This window comes from Beta vulgaris, chromosome 3, assembly GCF_026745355.1.
Source record: "Beta vulgaris subsp. vulgaris cultivar EL10 chromosome 3, EL10.2, whole genome shotgun sequence".
In the NCBI taxonomy this organism is placed as follows: Eukaryota; Viridiplantae; Streptophyta; class Magnoliopsida; order Caryophyllales; family Amaranthaceae; genus Beta; species Beta vulgaris.
Genome location: NC_079204.1, coordinates 46,748,621 through 46,770,957, shown reverse-complemented (window position 1 = coordinate 46,770,957; position 22,337 = coordinate 46,748,621). Strand labels below are relative to the sequence as shown.

General features: G+C 35.6%; 3 protein-coding genes and 1 non-coding gene across 4 annotated transcripts; 2 read left to right on the top strand and 2 right to left on the bottom strand.

Moving 5' to 3' along the window:
• The first annotated feature begins 12 nt into the window (after window positions 1-12).
• Window positions 13-1,168, top strand: LOC104906761 (hypothetical protein). Its single transcript, XM_010695561.4, has 2 exons — window positions 13-737; window positions 854-1,168. Exons 1-2 carry the CDS (start codon window positions 173-175, stop codon window positions 1,018-1,020), a joined length of 732 nt encoding a protein of 243 aa, XP_010693863.2. The 5' UTR covers window positions 13-172; the 3' UTR covers window positions 1,021-1,168.
• A 3,782-nt stretch (window positions 1,169-4,950) lies between these two features.
• LOC125496191 (small nucleolar RNA snoR103) lies at window positions 4,951-5,057 on the top strand. Its single transcript, XR_007272891.1, has one exon. It is a non-coding gene; the product is annotated as a small nucleolar RNA snoR103 (small nucleolar RNA).
• A 580-nt stretch (window positions 5,058-5,637) lies between these two features.
• On the bottom strand, window positions 5,638-7,815 carry LOC104906760 (hypothetical protein). Its single transcript, XM_010695560.4, has 2 exons — window positions 7,166-7,815; window positions 5,638-6,023 (listed from the first exon to the last, which is right to left on the bottom strand). The coding sequence occupies exons 1-2, from the start codon at window positions 7,671-7,673 to the stop codon at window positions 5,863-5,865; spliced, it is 669 nt and encodes a 222-aa protein (XP_010693862.2). The 5' UTR covers window positions 7,674-7,815; the 3' UTR covers window positions 5,638-5,862.
• A 4,072-nt stretch (window positions 7,816-11,887) lies between these two features.
• LOC104906758 (uncharacterized) lies at window positions 11,888-21,345 on the bottom strand. The gene is made up of 5 exons (XM_057393137.1): window positions 21,176-21,345; window positions 18,358-18,440; window positions 12,792-12,899; window positions 12,362-12,426; window positions 11,888-12,255 (listed from the first exon to the last, which is right to left on the bottom strand). Exons 2-5 carry the CDS (start codon window positions 18,436-18,438, stop codon window positions 12,111-12,113), a joined length of 399 nt encoding a protein of 132 aa, XP_057249120.1. The 5' UTR covers window positions 18,439-18,440; window positions 21,176-21,345; the 3' UTR covers window positions 11,888-12,110.
• Window positions 21,346-22,337: the final 992 nt, after the last annotated feature.

Here is a 22,337-nt window from a genome sequence, read left to right as displayed (position 1 = left end):
CCACGTACAAAATTGTTGGGCTCGAAACTATAACTTTCCCAACTTCCCCAAATTCACCAAACTTAAAGGTGGAAAATTGTTTCCCTCAACAACAAATGAAAAAAACAAGGTGAAAAACTGCCACCCTTATCTTCAAAGAGTGAAGATAGGAAAAAAAAAAACCACAACAGGTATGGCTTCTACCTCCTTCAGCAAAACTGCAGTAGCAGACAAGTATTACAACAATACTACTATGTTGTTGGAACATAAAATGGGTGTTGGTAAGCGTGTAATAATGCTGCTGCTGATCTTCTCCGTCGTGTTGATGCCAGTAAGCAGTAGTACAAGTGAAAGGCAAGAGAGCGAGCCGAAACCAAAGGCATGGCCTGAGCAATTTCATTCACTGATAGTGATGAATAACTCCAAGACCAATACAATGCAGGTGATAGATTTATGGTATGATTGGCCCAATGGCCGCAACCTGAACCTGATCCGAAACCAACTAGGCAAGCTCTTGTATGACGTTGAGTGGACCAATGGCACGTCCTACTATTACACACTTCATCCAGATGTTCCTGAATGCCGAACCCTGCATTTCGAGGTTGGAATACTGAGCCCCAGTTGGTTGGAAGGTGCCACCTACTTGGGTCAGCGTTATATTGATGGGTTTCTGTGCAATGTTTGGACCAAGGTAGACTTCATTTGGTACTATGAGGATGTGGTAACTCAAAGGCCAGTCTACTGGATGTTCTATACTGGTATGAAAATCGTCTCTTTTTCCGCTTAGTATGAGCTTGTGCAGTTGTGCTGCAAGGCCCTATTCAGTTTAACTGAACTTTTCTGTCAGAGCTAACTCAGTTTATCTGATTGACAGGAATGGAGTCGCATGTGATGACCTTCGAGTTGGGTGCAGTGCTTGAGGATTCTAAGTGGCAGGCCCCCATATATTGCTTCAACGATGAGACTGCGATAGAGAAAATGGTTCAACACCCACTTGCAGCACCTGTCCTGAGACCTTCCCTGTCACTGGTTAATATGTAGTTCTTGTTGTCTGTTTTAATCTTAGTTTCATCAAGACATCATAAAACTTGTAAATGCTCCTCCCTTTCTGGTGGATGATCCAATAGGTGCTCCCACTGGATTTTTTTTCACTTATTTGCTAAAGAGTGTTGAAGCTTGCATTGTTGCACGCCTGAATCTTGTTTTTTAAGACTTGAAGGAGTTTGTTCAGGTTTCTATATCTTAGAAACACCAAGAATTGAGCAATGTCTGACTTATTTAACAACCGCATCTTGAGTCTTAATGTGATAATAGTAATAAACTCATATAATTGTTTATACCATACACTAAATGACTTAACAATTTGAGTCCAGCAACTGGAAGCTAGATGGAGTTCAACTCAATTTCTCTTACAACAGGAAACAATAGAGCAACAATTGCAATTAGGCAAAAGAAAGGAGTAACAAAATGTGTGGGTTTGGCTTGCATTGCCTACAGCCGTACCACTAATTAGGCAAAGATCCTCTAGTCTAACATACTAAGCTTTATGCTTGGTGGCTTAGATATAGGGCCATTGGGCGGGGAAAGATCAGATAATGGCATACAATAGTTTGTCATTTGAATGCCAACATCACTTCAAGGGGTCCAAAAGCACTTGAATAGACATTCCATCCAAAAATATAGGATAACCTTGTTTAAACTCAGTGAACTAATTACAAGTTTAGTTATCTATATGTATACTGCATATGTAAAGTATATCCAGTCTCAACTAAACAAAAGAACGAAAATTAATACTTGGTTTTACACTCTGCCACCATTTGCTCTGTATTTAATGCAAAAGTACATAGTGCTCGTTTTCAAGCACAGCAGGTCAAGCACAGATATTCTGCCAAAGCTTCAGATAATCAGGCTGTGGCAGAATTCTCCACAATTTCCTGTGAAGCAAGCCACTGTCAGGCTAAGCAACTTGCTTTCTGGAGCTGCAAGAAACTTCTGAACCTTGGATACTTGCAGTGGTTCAGTTCATTAGGCTAAAAGACTTCTAGACTATTTAGGGTATCAGGGAACTCGTCTTGCGTAAAACTTATAAAATAATTTTGGAGTAAGGGCCAATATTTGAATGTGATATGGAAGAGTCTAGTCTACACAAAGCCACCTTCGCCCGAGTATAATCTCATTGCCTGGATGGCTACCTGTTTCAAGTTTGACCGCATACACTTTATGCGGAAGGGGTTACTACTGAAAAGGGTTCTCATCTTCACTTCTGCGGCGCTTCTGTATGTACAAAAGCAAGAAAATCCTTGTCCCATAAAATGAAATGATGGGTTTGTGAAGCATTACTATGGCAAAAGATCATTTTATGCAATCTGAGAAAAGACTATGCAAGGGAAAGAAATCTCACATGATACTCTTAGAGGGCTGGATGTACAGCTTCTAAGGTAAATGCAAATTCCATGTTCTCTTTGTAGAGTGTTTCCTTGGTGAGAGGAACAACAGATAAGTGTTTCCAGAAAAAACTTCAGGGACAGGGAGCCAGGAATTCAGGAAAGTCCCATTCTTTTTGCTAGTGTGATAACTTTCATTTTCACTAGTAGAAAAAAAAACTTATCTACTCATTGATATTATGATTTGCAATGGTTGATGGAAGAAGAATATCTGAATTTGGAATGTGTTGTTGGCTTTATTATTCATTGATATTATGATTTGTATATTGTATATCCTTATTATTCAATGTTTGTATAGGAGTAAGAGTGACATTTTCTGAAGAAGGTGAATGGTGGTAATTCACACTAAGTCTTGGCCTGTTTATTTCTCTTTTAATCTTTTGGTTTCTTATAATAGTTGTAGTTCTTGACCTATAATGTTTTATTGCAAAAGGGGGGCTGATCTGCATTTTGTTTTCTTGAAATTTCTTGCGCCTTTTCTGTTTTTTTTTTTTTTTTTTTTTTTTATGTATATATATGTATGGTTAACTGTTGGAAAATTGCAGAAGCAAGGTGAGCTCAAGTGCAGTGCATAGTCTTTTGGCATGCTTTACCCTTTATGCATTAATATTCTTCTGTTACACCTCTTGTCTGCTTGCATGTTAGCTTAATTGAATTACCTTGAGGCTTGTTACACTCCTCTCTATGATGAGGCATCTGCGCAGTGCTATTTCTGTGATCTGGGTTTTGTTCATTTTCCGATTTTATTAAGTTGGTCTTGATTATTTGGATCTGTGCTTGCTTTTATTGGTTTCAGTTCTTTGGTGTTGTTTTTATTCGGTGAAGTTTGAAATTTTGCTGGTTTTGCACTTGGCCACCACTTGCTCTGTATTTATTGCAAAAGTACATATTGCTCGTTTTCAAATACAGCAGGTGAAGCACAGATATTCTGCCAAAGCTTCAGATAATCAGGCTTTGGCAGAATTCTCAAAAGTTTCCTCTGAAGTGAGCCAGCATTCAGACTTTCAGGCTAAGAAACTTGCTTTTTGGAGCTGCAAGAAACTTCTGAATCTTAGATAGAAACTGACAACTTGAAGTGGTTCAGTTTATCAGGCTAAAAGACTTCTAATCTATTTAGGATATTGGGGAACTCGTCTTGCGTAAAGCTTATAGATTATTTTGGGAATAAGGGCAATTATGTGAATGTGATATAGAGTTTGGTCTACAAAAACCCACCTTTGCCCAAGCACAATGTCATTGCCTGGATAGCTACCTCTTTCAAGTTTGCCAACATACACCTTATGAGGAAGGAGTGGCTACGGAAAGTTGTTCTCATCTTCACTTCCGCAATGCTTCTGAATGAACAAAAGCAAGAAAATCCCTTGACCCATAAAAATGAGATGATGGGTTTGTGAAGCATTACTGTGGCAAGAAAAAACAACTTATGCAATATGAGAAAAGACTAAGGAAGAAATCTCACATGATACTCTTAGAAGGCCAGATGAGCAATTTCTAATCAGTTCCGTGTTCTCTGTGTAGTGTATTTTCCTTGGTGAAAGGAACAACAGAAAAGTGCTTCCAGGTATAACTTCAGGGAGTCAGGATAGTCCCATTCTTTGTGATAGTGCCATGACTTTCGTGTTCACTAGTAGAAAAAAATCATATATCTATTCTTTGATATTATGATTTGCAATGGTTAATGGAACAAGAATATCTTAATTTGGAATGTATTGTTGACTTGTTGCATATTGTATATCCATTATCATTCAATGTTTGTATAGAAGTAAGAGTAACATTTCTGAAGAAGGTGGGGTGGTGGTAATCCACACTTAGTCTTGACCTGTTTATTTCTCTTTTAATCTCTTGGTTTCTTATGACAGTTGTAATTCTTAACCTATAATGTTTTATTGTCAATGGGGTCTGATCTGCATTTTGTTTTCTTGAATCTTCTTGGCCCCTTTTCTGTTTTTTTCTTTTTTGATGTATATATATGTATGGTTACCTGTTGGAAAATTGGGGAAGCGAGGTTAGACAAGTGCAGTGCATTAATAGGCTTCTATGTCCTTGATTTGTTGGCATGCTTTATGCATTAATATTCTTCTGTTACACCACTTTCCTGCTTGCATGTTTGCTTAATTAAATGATCTTGAAATACTCCTCTCTATGATGAGGCATGGTTGCAATGCTACTTTTGTGATCTGGGTTTTGTTCATTTTCCGATTTTATTAAGGGTTCTTGATTTTTCGGATCTGTGTTTATTCTTATTGATTTCAGTTTTTTGGTGTTGTTTTTATTGGGTGAAGTTTGAAACTTTACTGATTTTGGTTGATTGGTTCGCAAATATTTGAGCAAACATGTGAATAGTTTGTTATGTGTCATTTCTCATGTGTGTAACTGAGGACTGAACTTCTTTACCAGGGTTTTTTTGTGGAAGATTTGGCTTATTGTTAAGTTATTGGTATTCTTCTGTTTCATAAGCTTTATGTAGTGGATAGATTTTCTAGACTGTTAATTGATGCAAAATGAAAATCCTAATTCTTGGCAGGGCATTTTAGATGGGTTGCCTGTCGTATATATGGATGGATAGTCATGTGTGGGCTTTAGGTGAGCTATGAATGAGTGGAATCTCGCTCATAAAGAAACCTACAAACATTGATCTCTTTATAAAGAATAAGCTTAGCATGCACTCATGTGTGATTCTGGGACTTGTTTCATTTTCTCAAATTGTAATTGTGCTTGTAAAAGTTTGTGTTTATTGATCACTGTCATAAATGGTGGTAATGGGAATGAATTTGTGTGTAAATTTGTGAAAAATATCATTGTTCATTCCCATGGTAATGCTAATTTATTCTAAAGTGTCCACTTTCCTTCTTGAATTTTCATTCCCATCTAATACCACCTTGTAAGGTGGTAATGACTAATGAGTGATAATGAAAATTGATTCCCCTTGGAGACAAAAACACAAGTTTAGGGGTGAGATTGCTTACCCATGGAGAAAAAAATGCTTCCCTATAGAGATTTGAAGGGTGCTTCCCTAATAAAATTACACTTAAAATTCATTCCCATTACCGCAATTTATTAACGACTACCAAACGAGCCGTGGGAGTAACTTCCCTCTTCTTCCATGTAATCTTCTAATTTGGGTATTCTCCTCCTATAGATGAGGGAAGCTAAAAACTTTCATTTTCTCATATTCTAAGCACCCCACTATTGATGATAAACGTAAAACAGAAAATGAAAAAACAGATTCAGCATACAGGCAGCAATATGCAAGCTTAGCACCTTAGTAAAGAAATTACAGAGAATCAAGCAGGTGCTTATTAGATCACCCAGCAGAATTCGAGAAGCATATATTGTAAATTCAGAAGCATTTACAAGAAACACAAGTCTTGAAGGTGAAACAACAGAGAATACAGATGAGAAAGCAGAAGCAGCACCACAAGAAATGTGAGGAAAAGGATCACATAGAGCTCAGTGGCAGGGAAGATCTCAGGCTTGCCTGCGGGTGTCCAACAGTTTGGCTCTCCACAGTGTCCTTGTCAAAGCAGTAAATGGGAGCCTGCCACTTGGAATCTTCCAACACTGCACCCACATCAAATGTCATCACATTTACTGCTCTTCCTGCAAATTAGCGAAGCTATAATTAGAGCAAATTGATATCGAAAAAGTTTGTACTACTGCTGTTTTTGCTTTTGCATAAACCACAAATGACCGTCAAGGTGAAGTATGTCAATAGTGTCAAAGTACCAAGTACGTAGATTAAAATGAAACGAAAGAAGTAAATACGGGTGGACTGGAATATAAAGGGAACGCTCAGTTTCAACAAGTGACTGTTTTATCAATTATATAAGCAGCCAACTAGCTAGCCAATTTGAAAGAAATGAATGTGAAAAATAAACCTGTCAACCTGCCAACCAAGGGTGTGAATGAATAAACATACACTTTTCACCGGTCTCTAATTTACTTTCAGACTAAAAAAAGTACGTTTGGTTCGTGATTTTTGTAATCCAAGAAACGGAATCAATTACAGATTCTTTTTCTTTTTGTTTAGTTCAACCCCTCGTCGATATATTACCATTACTTGACACTTGACAGTAATGGACTCCCCCAATTTGTTATCCTTCCCTCTCCTCTATTTGTTTCCATTCCGTACCTTGAACCAAACGACCACTAAGAGACATATATAATTTCAGAAGTCGTCTTAACAACTGATAAATATGGCTAAACCGGACAAGATGACTGTTAAGTGTTCAGGGTTCTTACAGATAGAGAGGCATCATGATATGCATCAACTAGTACTATAACCTGCTCCCTACACTAAGGGCATGTTCTCCCCAGCTTATTTTCAGTTCAGTTCAATTCAGTTCAGTTCAATTCAGCTGAATTCCGTTCAGTTCAATTCAGCTGAATTCAGTTCAGTTCAATTCAGCTGAATTCAGTTCAGTTCAATTCAGCTGAATTCAGCTTTGGACAATACTTTCACTCTCACATATCACTATTCAGTTCAGTTTAGTTCAGCTATTTTATGTCGGAGAGAACAGGCCTGAGCTATTTGAATTTCCAATAAAGGAATCTATAACCTTAACATGTTTTCCAAAACCAAAATAAAAGCACTTAAACTGAACAACCTTTCCAAGTCAGAAAACTTATTAACATCAACAACAGCTCTAATCACAATACCAACACCCTAACAAGTAACAACATTTATAATTGTCAAATTACTTTAGCACAATAAGGAGTAGATAATCCCTAATAATATTTACCAGTGTAAAAAACCCAATGAACAGGCCTGCGTGTGACAACATCCTCGTAATACCAGATAAACTCAGCCTTGGTCCAAACATTACATAAAAACCCATCAACATGTTGCTGGCCCAAATAAGTGGCCCCATAAAGCCAATTGGGCCGAAGAATACCGACTTCAAGATGGGCCGTACGGCACTCAGGGATGTCAGGATGAAGAGTGTAGAAGTAAGAGGTGCCATTACTCCATTCGACGTCGTAAAGAAGCTTTCCTAGTTGGTATTGGATTAGGTGTATATTGCGGCGATTGGGCCAGTCATACCATAAATGGGCTACTTGTACCTCATTGGTTTTCGTGTTGTTCATTATTAACAATGAGTGGAATTGCTCGGGCCATGGTGTTGGTTTTGGGTCTGTGGTGATACTAATATTGCTATCTGTGCTGTCAACCGCATTCGCATTTGCGGCGATTGACAGCAAGAGGAAGAGGAAGAGGAAGAGGTAGGAGGATGAAGGAGCCATACCCATGCGTATTGGATTGGCTGAATTTGTGCGTTTATTTGGAAACAGATCGGGTGGGAAAGATGTTTGTTCGTTTTATTGTTGGTGGTAATGAGATGGGGCCCATACTCTCTAGTTTCTAAAATAAAAATAAAAATGGAGTGTCGAGTTTCTGCGTGAGATTAGAAGACGTGTATTGTTTACACAATTAGCGGTTGTGATTGTTCCGATTGCTTTTTAGAAGCCCTATCAAGGAAAGCATGCTAAAGAAATACCCCAATATAATGCTGGGGGTAAGGATCGAACCCCTGACCTTAAGGATCAAAGGGGAGTGCTCTACCACATGAGCTAGCTCCTCATCCTTGATTGCTTTTTAGATAAAAGTTAAAACCCACTCCTTTACCCCTTGACAACAAACCAGCAAAGATCTTTACGACAAAAGAACCACCAAATGAGTGAACTGAACTCTCATATTTTCCGGCAAGTTCGGTAACCGATGATGCCGATCACGGACATCTATCTAGTACTACCTTCGTTTCTTTTCAATTCACGCATGCCGATGCACTATTTTTGAGTCTTTATATTTCTAATTTTGTATTTGTAAAAAATATAAAAAGTCGATATTCTAAAAGTAGATATGGAGATTGGAGACCAATCAAACAAGACCCAATATGACTACATTTTCTATCAACTATAAATCACAAATGATAGTCAAAGGAAAATTTGTGAAAGTGTAACTATTAAAAAGGAATGGAGGTAATATGTTATTAGTCTGTGGACCCCAGTAATGCCAGTCATGTGCATGATACACACTATTTTTGTTTATTTGCTCATCAAGAACTTTTACCATTTTGCAATTGCTGCTCATTTATGGTTTTTCAAATGAGCAATTAGTTGTACCATGATGCTCATGATACACCCGAAAGTATAATAAACGTTGTACTATTTAGGCTATGTTGTTTCATTAGTTTATATTCTTATGTTTTCATAAGGTCAATTGTTTCGATCTTGCTATTTTTAAAAAAAAAATTATGAATTGGTGGTTCAATGATGGTAGCATGGGAGGTGAATGGATCAAAAATAATAAATCATTTGATACATAATATGCGTTTAAAACATTATAGCTTTAATTCTTGATTTCCATTATATATATATATATATATATATATATATATATATATATATATATATATATATATATATATATATATATATATATATATATATATATAACACCTCAATATTTTGGTTTTAAAACATTGAATTTTTATTTAAATATCCGACCAAACTTTTAGGGTGTTACTTCCGCATTTATTGTTAAAAATAAATGCAAGGCTAATTATTAAAATAAAAATTTGACTTACAAACCAAAGTATCAAAATAAACCAAATTAAGTTGTATAATCTAAATCAATCCAAAACTAAACAACCCCAAATAACAGTATTGTAATATTTATTAAACTAGGTGAACTTAAAATAAAACTATAGATTCGCTCATCCGTGCAACGTAATCTCTTTTATTTAATTTAAATATCCGACCAAACTTTTAGGGTATTACTTCCGCATTTATTGTTAAAAATAAATGCAAGGCTAATTATTAAAATAAAAATTTGACTTACAAACCAATGTATCAAAATAAACCAAACTAAGTTGTCTAATCTTAATCAATCCAAAACTAAACAGCCCCAAATCTTGTAATATTTATTAAATTAGGTGAACTTAAAAACTATAGATTCGCTCATTCGTGCAACGTAATCTCTTTTCAACCTGCACAATATAAATAGGAAAAGAACAAAGGAAAACAAATACACAAAAATTAGCAAAAGCTGAGTAATTACAACTCCATCCCATAAAATAATAATAGTTATAATTTGAAAATAATTTTTATAACATAGTACAGACAAGTAACGTAGTACAGACAAGTATAACATAATACAAACAAGTATATAATATGCTTAACCATTTCAATTATTTCAAATTTATATGAGTCATACAACAAAAATTTAATTACTAGAGGGGAAGTGAACGTCAGTAGGTCGTGACTAATCTCAGTAACCACCTACTTCAACATGGGTCGTCACCCAATTAAATTAAGAATAATGGCCAATTTCGTTTTGCAGAACGTCCCTAGTGTGCACACCCCTCACTATCTAATGGGTATCCGCAACGCGCACCAATAGTATTAGGAGGAACACAATAAAGATTTGTAACAGAATAAAAATTAAGTATTGTTCATCACCTATGGAGGATCCAAGTCCACAAGATAATTCTCAAAATAATGTTTCCACTTTTCGTGATTAATAGATTTTAAAAGTTATGACACATCAAATATCACAATAAACACTACACATGAACATCTTTAGCTCAACAATTATTTTTCTCAACTTAATCACTTTATAGAAGTATAATAAGCAACATCTATAATTCATAACAACCAATAGGTCCATCATTACAGCCTCATATATAGAGTCACAATGTCAACTTATAATAATTGTGCATAACCTTATTAATTGAAAAACTCTAATGACGTAGGTACCTATCTAGGCTGCCCGATGGAAGTAAATGGCAGGAAAACTACTCCTCACAATGATATCACAAAAATAATACACAAAAAAATCTCATCATGGAAATTTTTCAACACCTCCCCAGCAAGTAAGCTCATTCTCATAAATACCATTTTGGTCTCTCTAGCTGCTCATGTTATTTCAATATACCTTCTACCTAACAAAATTGAAAAGAAAATTACTTCAAGCTTACTAAGATTCTAGTGGAGTTCTTCCCAAGATAAGAAGCCTATTTACTAGAGGAAGAGAGCAATTTTAGAGCTTCATAAAGAAGGAGACCTGAGCTTACGTAACATAAGAAGTATGAATGCTTCCTTGTAAAACAAGCTTGGAGAGTCAATTGTAATAACTCCTCCCTGATTCACAAACTCTATCAAGCTAAATACCACAATGACCCATTTTATACAGCCCTAACAAACAAAAAATCACACACAACATCCTACGCTTATAAAAGTCTATGGAAAGCTTCAACTATCCTAAAGGATAATTCTATAAACAAATAAAAAATAGAAAAAAAACGGACATAGAGAACGAGAAGTGGGTAAGGGAAAGCCTTATAAGGATGAAACAAATTCTTCCCTCATCCTCCACCATCCCAACTCAATGCACAAAAGTGGCTAACCTTATAAGCGAAATAAAGAGGTCAATGGAAAGTAAATCTCATTTGGAAGCTTTTTCAAAGAGAGAATGCAGAGAAAATCATCTCAATTCACCTGTCTGATGTGAATCAAGAAGACACCATAAATTGGACACAAACAAAAAGTGGCACCTATTCAGTCAAATCAGATTATTGGTACTTACAACAACAATATCAAGTTAAAGTTAGAGTTACAACATTTGGAGTTATATTTGAAAACTCAAAGTCTTTCCAAAATGGAACTTGATCCTATGGAGAATTCTAAAGAATGCTCTTCCCACCTCTCAAGGATTAGCTAAAAGGAAAATTCAAGTGGATACAAACTGCAAACTTTGCAATTTGTACTCCGAATCGATGGAGCATCTCTTTAAAGATTGTCAATTCTCCAGTAGAATTTGGATGAACACAATGGGTATAAGGCCTTCTTCCTCCAATTTCATAACTTGAAAAGATTGGTTGAAGGATTTCATGAACCTTTTTAAGAAAAGAAAGTCTAAACCAGAAGAAGTTCAAGAAAACTCAAGAGTTAATCAGTTCATCGCAACTATGTGGAGTATATGGCTTCATAGGAACGTGATAACCTTCAGAGGCATCAAACCCAATCCATTATCAGTCATGAACACCTTCCATGACATTATGGGAAGAATGTCTCAGCTTCGAGAAACAGAGAATTCCAAGGAAGAAGCAGGGACACATGTTTAGAAGAATATGAGCTAAACTATCAGCACTCCAAGTGTATGGAAACTAGGCACAAATTGGAGCGGTCCTCAATCCATAATCAACTTAGACGGTTCATGGAAGAAAGTCATAGGGAGTAAAGAGCTATAGCCTCAATTGCTTGGATCAATGAATTAGATAACAATATTTACAGCTCCAAAAAAGTATTTGCAAACTCTCCGACTCAAACTTTAATTTCTAAATTCAAACCTACTTCCCTCTGTGTGTATGGTCGGCGTCATGTAGGTTAATGAATTGTTTTAATTTCAAACCTACTAATTCAAAGCTGAAGTTACATTTGAGTATTTTGAGAAGGAAAGAACATTTAGAAACTTTAATTTCATTTTCTTCTTCATCATAATTCATAGTCGCTCTGTACAAAAAGCTTCTATAGGCTCACACGACCAACAATATTGCTGCACAGCTGTGCCAACATATCCCATACCATTGATCATTTGTTACACATAATACATTTGGCTAGTATCATTGCATCGATTCTCAATTGTTGCAGCAAGGGCTCAGCATATAAGGTAAAGAACACATTGGATCATGTCCTTTTGGGATCCCGACTTAAGCTGTGTTTCTTCAATGTCTTGATATAATTTCTCATGTGAGAAAATTTGTGGCAGCCAAGGTAATAGAAATAATTCCATGTGTATATCCCTGTTTTATGCAGATCATCAAAGAGCAACCTGAGCCAATGAACACACATCCAGTACACAAATAAGAAGCCTTCATAAATAATCTTTCGTTCGCCAACCAGTAAGCTCCATCACTAAGGATAATGTCTACACATACCTCACCCCATAATTACCAACAGGTTCTGCAGACATGATCCCTACATGACGCCGACCAAATATTACCTGCAAGACAGCAGCAAAAACAAACAATTTATTAACCTAGGATGAATAGAGTTGAACTTCAGTTGCCCAATGAAAAAGTCCAATATTCTCATTAGTTGACTCCAGATTCAAGATCACTTCTTCCCTCTATGTGTTGCAAAATGGAAGTCTGCTTTATGAAGTAGTTTCTAATTAGTTCTAATTATCTGAAGCTAACTCTTTAATTTCGTTCCCACCCCAATGCTGTTTAGAACAAACCTATACTGTAAAGAGCACATAAACATAGCCATCTATACAAATCTTCAATAGCAACTGCAAATTTGGTACGGGTTACCAAGGAACTATAGCCAATTAACGATAACAAAAGAAATTGCCAACAAATATACCTTTTCACCCCCAATTGAACGAATCTTGCTGTCTGCAGCTGGGCTGTATACTCTAAGAAACTCAGCTGAGAAGTTAAATGCACGTCCATCAGCAAATTCTACCTCCACCTGAAATAAAACATCTACAAATCAAGTCACAACTATATGACTCTAGAATTGAGAAAATTCCACATACATTACATGATAGCATACATAACAGTGTAACCCTTCTCAAGTCGCAATGGCAAGTAATATCCAACAGGTGTATTTCTACATTGCAATAATAACAAATACTTGGCATGTATACTGACTCGTGCAATGGACTATGTAGGTAGGTTAACAGCATACCATACAATCAAACAAAATTCATCAATTAAAGATTGTTCAGTACAAGATTCCCAACTTTCCCTTCTTCCGTAACACGTGTTTTAAAAATTGCATCACAACACCCATTCTAGGCTGTCATATTACCACATCACCATTATAACCCATTACTGAAGCTGACATACAAGTATACAACTGTTGGAACACACACTGTGTAAGTTTAGAATAATATCACAATAAATGTTCCTAATCATTCATTTCTCACAAGTAAGAAATTAAGGTTTTAAAAGTAAATTGTTAACTATAATTACATGGCAATATTTGGAAACAATCAAATAACAGATAAAACAGACAGATAATACAATGTGTCAATCTAGACTAAACAGCCACAAGTAACGTTCACCTCATAGAGTATGGCACTTCCGCAACCCAGTGGCCATGACCATGATCAAGCCCGTGACTGTAAATGATTCCTATAACCTACATTAGTTACAGGTAATTGCTATGCATAAGCATGATGAAATCCGCAGCAGAAATATCTATGTTTAAATACTATAATTTAGCAGAAGATACAAGGCTGTTCTATAGTCCATAAGGTACGCTTTGATGAATATATAGAGATCATAAATGCTCAAATTTCTGTAGCAAAAGGTGTCAACTCAGACGTAAAAGCACTCGGTTTCTAATCGGTGAAAATAAAGGACTGAACAACCACAAAAAGAATTGCAACTTTTTCAGCATTCCAGTATCTTCATGGGAGACAAGAACAACGGAGAGTCTAATTTGATGAAAACTTTATTAGAATTCAAATTCATTTCAGTTAGAATAAATTGCAATCTCAGTGAGTGATAAGCTAGAAAAATCAGCAAGACTGTTGAACGGGGAGACAATGCAATTGCACTCTATACATAGACCATTTGCTTTGGCAGTTTCAGGGGAGATTGCAGAAAGAAAAAAAAACTAAAAAATTTGAAGTCTTGCACAAATTTAAAGAGAATCATCACTCATTAGGTCATAGAAGTTTCATTGCATATGTATCTCCATTTCAACAATTTGCAGATTCATCATTTTAGGGTCTAGCATTGTCAGTTATAAAAGGCATAGCTATAAGATATTGTCCGTTCACATATACAATTGACAATAAAACCTAAACTCTAAAGTCCGAACAAAAAAAACAAATATCTGAGCATTCGAGGACATATATATCTCAAAATGGGTAGCTTGCTAGTAAAGAAGCTATCATTGGAAGAAATTTGACATATTGTTAGTGGTAAGTGATGCGACTAAGTTATTCGCCGATCTTAGGCGAATTTCAGGTTGTTTTGTGCGTCGGTTAGGGCTTAGAGTCGGGTTTTTGGTTTGGTCTGACATTATTGAGTTTATCGAGTCTTGTCGTGAGTTTTGGCGCTCGCAATCCAAAGACTTCCATTGAGGGGTGTTCAATGTCGGATATCGGATTGGATCCGATCCGAAAATTCGGATATCCGAAAATTTCGGATCGGGGAAATTGCGATCCGAATCCGATCCAAAATTTTCGGATATCCGAACTTTTCGGATCGGATCACCGCGTTTTCGGATCGGATACCGGGTTTTCGGATCGGATCACCGGATTTTCGGACCGGGTCCGTTGAAATTTTAGAAAAATCCCGATCCGTATCCGATCCGAAAACCCGAAATTTTTTCCGGATACCCGATCCGAAATATATGAAATCTTAAAATCGGATCGGATATCCGAAATTTCGGATCGGATCGGCGGATTTTCGGGTCGGATATTTCGGATTGGATATTTTTGCACACCGATCTTAATCCTAGCGGTAAGTCGTTCGAAGCTTCCGAGCATCCTAGCGTCAAAGTCTTCAGAGTTCCGAGTTCGAGACATCCGAGCATCTTTGGTGTGCGTAGCATCCGAGCATCTTAGAAGCGTCCCAAGTTTCCTTGCATGGCATTTTCCCTTTCCCCTCCTTTTTTTTGTATGTTCAGTGACGGATCTAGAAATTATATCCAACGGGATCACTAATCATAAGTACCTGAAACAGTATTGAGTGGGGTCTATTCTACTATTAATTAACACTATCTACATTTACAAACTAAAAAATAAGGCTTATCAACATGCATGCGTCACTAAGGATTTGTGTGCGGGAACCTCGTCGCGGGTCGCAATAAGTGTTGCGGGCTGCGATGCCTTCCATCGCGTGTCGCAAACCCTGCGGTAACCGCCCCACATGCGTTTTGTTTTCCTATTATGGAGGGTTTAGTTTCCGGAGGAGCATTCGATATATTGTGTACTAGAGACCGAGCGTTAGAACACTTTACTACTTACTTTTCTAGGGATTCAAACACTCTTTCCTTTAGTGTTTTATAATGTTTAGTAAGTCAATTCTAACGTAAACATCTTCTTGGAATCGATTGATTGAAGCTTCCAACCATTCGTATGTGAGAACTTCTTTATCTTAATATCTCCTTTGGTTATTGTTAATTGTCTTGTGTTTGTTTTCATGATATTTGCATAATATTGCTAGGAGCGCTACTAATTTTGTTTTGTGAACGATCTAATGCTAATTAGGAGCATAATCGGATTGTTATTGCTACTTGTTCATTGGTAGCATACTAAGCTCTTCATTACATGCTGAACATTGATGCTAGAACTTAGGGACACTTTAACTTATTGCTTGAATGTTGTTGCGTAGATAGCATTGAAAATCTTATTCTTCCTTAGTTTTAATGCTACTATTGGTTTGAACTTAAGTGCTAATCGTTTCAATAAGGAGTTTCAAACCACACTGATTATGTTTGTTTAACCACGATCTAGGAGGATAAAAGTCTAGGCTTTGCAATAGGTGACTAAAGGGTTTGTTAGGATTGTGAGTTCAATGAGTGGAAACTTGGTTGGAACTGGATATTAATCGAGTCCAAGGCTTTTTACTATTGTGTTCATCTCTCATTTACTAATTTGCATTTTGTATTTCGTGGTGCATCCCCCATATTCTAGTCACTTTTCCCCTAGGGCACGCTAGAACCTTGCTTGTGTTGATTACCGACTTGTATCATTGCTCCCTCTAGATACGATCCTTGCTTCCGCTATACATTAATTTAAGAGGGTAAGTAAGTTAATTTTATTTGGTAAGGGGTGTACGGAAAACACCTACCAGTAAGATATCGGAGTCTAATACTAACAATCAACAAACTCAAGTAGACACTAACCCCGGTTTGGAAGTATGAGCTCATTTCTGCAATAGGAACCCTCGCTTGTAGTTAGAGTGTTAGACATTGGTGGAAGGATTGGACAAATAAGTAGTGATGCAAAAAAACCATTCCGGAAAAGAAATGCCACTATCCATCCTCGATATGATGAAAGTGAGCTAATTAGGAATTTAAGAGATTTGGAAAGTATAAAGCAGTCAATAAAAATTCATAAAGAATATGTGGCGTTTTGGAATCCAAACAAGGCCTTTAAATTGCCTAAAAGCCATTCTACAGTATTCTTTTAAGTTTTAACTAGCTATTCCAAGAAAAAAGAGCGTTCTCTAAAGTGTGTTTTACAAACATACCAGAGCATTCATTATAGACCACCATTTTGCAACATTAGTCAATATAAGTTATTACTAAAGTAATTATACAAATTAATACTAATAAATTCACGTATTAAAAAAGATTTACTCATTTAGTCCACAGATGTTGAAAACCAAATTTTGCAACCGATGCTCTCTTTTGTAAGAGGAGAAATAACCAACTAGATTCAAATTTGGGTCCTGATGTGGCAATATATGGTGCGGATGAAGGGAGAAATATCAAACAAGTCTTTAGTGAATCATAGGGAATGGCTATTTGATACCCTACCATTATGCAATTTGCCACCGATATTCCTAGACATTTTTCCTTTGTTATAAAAAGAACAAAATAGATCTCAATATGATACTTATACTAGGAGTAGTTAGCCTAAACCCTTAAGATCTCTGCGAACTAGTAATTTTCCAAAGCCCCATTCACTATTGACCTAAACCCTTAAGATCTTCACACACTAGTAATTCTTCAAAGCCCCATAACAAATTGCAAAACTTCATTCTAAGCACACACACGCCACATGATTGTCATAACAATAGTGCGTCAAAAAAAAACTTCTAAGCATTTCTAAACCCTCGTAAAGTACATTGTTAGGCCATCCGAAATAGTAAAGCGAAAACCCCTACTTCCCATGCACAATATCCTCCTCCTAACATAGCACACCAACTTAGCAATGAAGAAACACGTGCAAGCATAGCCAACTTGGTCTTTGCTTTAGGAGCATCCAATAAGTAGTAACTCTACCTAATTTACATTAACTCTCACCTTAAGATAGGCCTCAATCTTCCAAACGGAATTGGCTATTGAAAAGATGGGATAAGAAGATTTTAAAGAAAAGATCCCGACAAACCAAACACTCAAATGATGAAATCCTCCAAATCATATATGAAGTAAGCTCCACAAATACCCAGTCATGCATCATGAAAGGCCTCCATAGGTGAAAATCCCAAGCATTGTCAAAATTAATAATAGACAGAGCCTCAAGTGGAATAAACACGAGGAATAAGCGACTTTGCTACTTCCAAACAACCTCCCAATAAATCCTTCCCAACCTTATACTTGACCCAAAGGAAAAGATTAAGGACTCTCGTTTAGCCTAAGCAACCTACATCTCCGCACGGCACAATCCACATTCGCTCTTCGTAGCACAATGTCCCAGGTACTCAAAGTTAACAAACTCTATTTCCTCTTAATAACACAATGTCAAAAGGACTACATTTATATCCACTAGCAAGCACGTAGACGTTGGAGTTTAAAGTATAGAAGTTAAACTAGGACTCAACAGTCAGCACTCAACACCCACCAATTCTCCAGTGCAAATATAACATTATGTATTCATTAAAATCAAAACAACTTCCTACCACTACAATATTCATTACTTCGAATACGCAACCCTAATTTCACTAAAAAGCTAACACATATGATCATATATGCTTCATAATACATATCTATGATTCTGACTTCTCAGAAGTGAGAAGTAAAACTAATGAAATAAACATAAAGAACATAATTAGCAAAATTCGCATTCGGATAGTATAAATATTATATAAGCTATTTTGATTTAGATTAACATAGAATTGGATCAAATCCACAAAAGACAACAAATTATCGACATATTATTCAAATGAAAGAAAAAACACGAACGATTGGAACTCGAAATTTGAAGGTAAAAAATGAAGCAGAATTTCACAAGCTTGCTTACCGACTTAGGTGGATGGAGCAAAAACCTCGTGAGGCGAGGTGCATCTGCTGAGACGTGGATGCTTCGTGCGGCTCGCTGCATCACTGACAATTGACAAACTGTTAGAAATCAAAGACACTACAGACTTTGCACATCGCACTTTCTAACAAGACTTCCACCAAATTGTTTGGTTCATATCATTCTGATATCAAATGTTGGCTTATAGTGAACCAGGGTAGATTATGTAGCATCGAAAAGGGGGGGGGGGCATTTTAGAAGGTGGGTACATAATAGATTCGGGAAAAAATTATATTTTGTCAAAATTTATACTCCCTCTATCCCATAATATAGTGCTTGCAATCCTTTTTGGGTGTCCCAAAATGTTGTGCCTATTTCTTTTTTTATCAATTTGGACTAAATTATCCTTTATTTCTACATAAAACATTCCAAAATATTCTTACATTTCTTTTTAAATATGTGACCCCATTTATTGTTTTACACCATTCCAAGTAACATTTATTGCTCTTTCATTTTATTTTAAAAGAAAAAGAAGAAGAAAAAAACTAGTTTCAAGACAAAAATACCCAATAAACATTTACTTAAATATATGTTTTTGTGAAATCCTAAAACTCCTTTCATTTTCCTTAATTGTTGTGAAAAATGAGAAGTGAGTACTATATTATGAGATGGAGGGATTATAAAATGTATATATAAAATAACCAAAACATTGATTAATATTTTGTACTAATGAAAATGCTAACATTTTGGCAATGTCTTTTGTGCCTTCATAGAGTTAAAGCTTTTATTAGCTAGTTAAATAAAGTAAAAAAAAAACATTAATTAATCTGCCCTTTTCCTAGAGGCTAAAACCCACATACACAAACACTGTTATAATTGGTAGAGAAGTAAAAAAGGTTAAGAGGAATTATAGGTTGTGATATTATGGGATGTGCCTTTTCCCCGAATCCTTTATCATATTGTTGCTATTTGTTACTATAACAAGAATGGTGAGAATAGTACAAATATATACTAATATATTTAAAGGCATGTATGACAACGTACACACGTCACATGACGACTCTGTTGCACCACTAGAAGTCTAGAATTGTCCAATGTGTACATATGTCAATTAACAAAAGTAAAATTGGTTTGGATAAGATTTGAACCGTGGCATATTGCTATTATACATAGCACAACTACCATTTCAACCAACTTTTAATCATGCTTTAAATGTCCGAATTATTATATTTGTATATTTTAAATGTTGAGTTTTCTTTAATAATGGAAAAAAATGCATATCAAGTTCGGAAAACAATATCACCTGAGGCAACGCTCTGCCCAAATAATAGCTTATAACTTATAAAGCGGAAGCAAACAAATAGCATCGGGAAATTTTCCCTCATCCAGCCACATGACTACTACTTATCTCTACATGACGCACAAGCCTCTATGTGCCGCGCAAAGACTAGCACACAGAGGATTTAGCGAACTTTTCTCTCCTGATTTGGGAGTGCACATGCACCCCCATGACCTCTAACTAGCTTCGCCTCTGGCCGTAAGATATGGGGTTTAGAAATCCAAGTGGTGATGTGGGTATAGCTCATACCAATATATAGGTATCAAATAAAAGAAAAATATATATTCCTAAATATAACCAAACACACGGTGTTAAGTATCAAGTTTCGAACCTATACCAACTTTGGTTTTATGCGTGATTTCAAACTCATAGCACTATATGAACCAAATGCTAAGTATATCAATTGATGTTCTACAGTTTGACTAATAAAAATGAAAGCAATATGCAACCTCAATAATCATTATATAATCTATAAAGTGACCATCCTCCATTCGTTTTAGAAATTTTAAATATTAAGTTTTAAAAGCCAATAAATGTATAAATTAGTTCTTCAACTAATAACATCAAATGAATCAAATTGCACTTCAAAACTGTAACAAGTCAATTGACCTCGCATACCAAGTTGTAAAACAACAATATAGAGGAGTATTTGCAAAAATATTAGATCTCGTCAGAACCCATGGTTTTGTCACACTATAATTATATTCAATCTAAGTTTATATGAATTCATCAGTTTTAACGTATATAGTAAATGTCATATGAAATCAAAAAAATAAATTGGATGCAATTGTATATAGAGTTTGGCTCACTCTACTTGATACAAAGGAGAGGCATGGTTGTGGCTCTTGGACCATTCAGTCATTCACATACATCATTTTTGAAATTCAATATAAGTATGAAGGGATAGGTTACCTATCCGCCCGCTAGTTTTCAAACAAAAAAAGCAAATTAGCATAAAAATTCTTAGGCCGGGCCATGGCACAAGCACGAGTGCATGACACAACTTAATGCAGTAGCAATAAGTTGGCATTGGCGACAACAATTTTCGTTACTGTGAACATGCCCTTACAAGATGCTCTTATGCAAATTGCCAATACTTCTAGGATGTATTCAAATTCGGGCACATCTTTGCCAGCAGCATCAAACTGAGAAAGAAGCCATGCTTTTACTTCCTGGATTCGGGCAGCATCAAACCCACTGCCCGACGGATCAGACCCAGACACCATATCACTCATACTTCTTCACCAATTAACCAACCCAAAAAAGAAAAAAACTTTAGCGCAAATTTAAACTATAACAATTAGTCAATCACACATACTTTATTTTGTTCAAATAGGTTATAAATTTTGAATCTGAGCCTATACAGTTTCTATCCAAATACCCAATTGATGGAATTGGAATTTTGAATCGTTTAATTATAGAAATTATATGGGTGACATTAGAGTTTAGGTTAAAGTGATAAATTGAAAAAATAAAATGTACCTGAATTGATGGAAAGGGTGGCTTTTCGGTGATTACTTGCAAATTCTGGAATTGGGTGATTCGTCGGAAATGAGTATAGAAATGATTTCCGGCAAATTTTGGAGGAATGTCGAGGGTTGATAACTTGAGAAGGAAGGGCATGGAATTTGAACTTGGGGGGTTTTCAACTTCTTTGTTTTATACCAACTAGAATTTTTTGCACGCGTTGGGTGTTTGATTTTTTTCAAAACAGAAACTCGATTTTCTTCGACATAAGAATCAAAATTTGAACATTAGACATACGAAACATAATTGTTTTTAGTTGCAAAATTTGATTGGTTTAGTTTCTGTCACTTAAGTCTCTCACCATTCTTTTTGTTTTTTTTTAAACTTTTCATAGTTAAATTCTATGAACAAAATATTGAATTTATTGAAATCCCTAAAAAAAAAAAAAAAAAGAAATTTTATTGAATTTATTTATGATTTCTAATATTATAATTTTTTAGTTGATTTTTGATTAAGTACACTACTTTATAAATCGTAAAGAAAGTGGACACTTTGATTTCAAGTCAATTTTCTCATAAGTTGTAGTTTGTAAGTAAATTTTTATGTTTTTGTAAAGTTTCCTCATTTTAATTATTTGCATAATTATGACCCACCATTAATTGTGAATGGTTCTTGAGAATAGTGATTTGTAATTAAATTTGTGTAAATGTTTTTGTATGTATTAACGTTCTAGGTTATTAGTTTTAGTTTGTATGTTAATTTTAAGTTTTAATAAAGTTTCCTGATTATTTGAGTGATTTGCGTGATTTTTATAATGTGATAATTGTATGAGTGATTTGTAAAGTTTCTTTTTTTAAGTGATTTGTGAGTGATTTGTAAGTGAGTGTTGTAAAATAATTTTTGGTAGTTTTTTTTAGTGTCGATTTTGATTTTGACATTTCTTTTGTAATTTAGCAATGGGAGGGGGCAAAATAGGCATTTCAAAAGAGGAAATCATTACTCCCCCTTCCCTTATATAATAGAGATAATTGGAAAATATTGACATCAGGGTCCTAACTATGGGCAAACATTTTTTTTATAGATATCAATTATTGATTATCTTGGATACAGTGTTTATTTTTATTTTATTTTATTTTGATTCGATAATTTACTGGCCCAAGCAAACTTAGCCCTCATA

Coding starts and splice junctions, on each gene's coding strand:
- LOC104906761 (XM_010695561.4), top strand. CDS start 173: ATGGCTTCTACCTCCTTCAGCAAAACTGCAGTAGCAGACAAGTATTAC. Junction 738..853: donor CTACTGGATGTTCTATACTG/GTATGAAAATCG, acceptor TCTGATTGACAG/GAATGGAGTCGCATGTGATG.
- LOC104906760 (XM_010695560.4), bottom strand. CDS start 7,673: ATGGGTATGGCTCCTTCATCCTCCTACCTCTTCCTCTTCCTCTTCCTC. Junction 6,024..7,165: donor TCATTGGGTTTTTTACACTG/GTAAATATTATT, acceptor GCTAATTTGCAG/GAAGAGCAGTAAATGTGATG.
- LOC104906758 (XM_057393137.1), bottom strand. CDS start 18,438: ATGCAGCGAGCCGCACGAAGCATCCACGTCTCAGCAGATGCACCTCGC. Junction 12,900..18,357: donor TGCTCCATCCACCTAAGTCG/GTAAGCAAGCTT, acceptor GTTTTATTTCAG/GTGGAGGTAGAATTTGCTGA. Junction 12,256..12,361: donor GTTGGTAATTATGGGGTGAG/GTATGTGTAGAC, acceptor TCATTGGCTCAG/GTTGCTCTTTGATGATCTGC.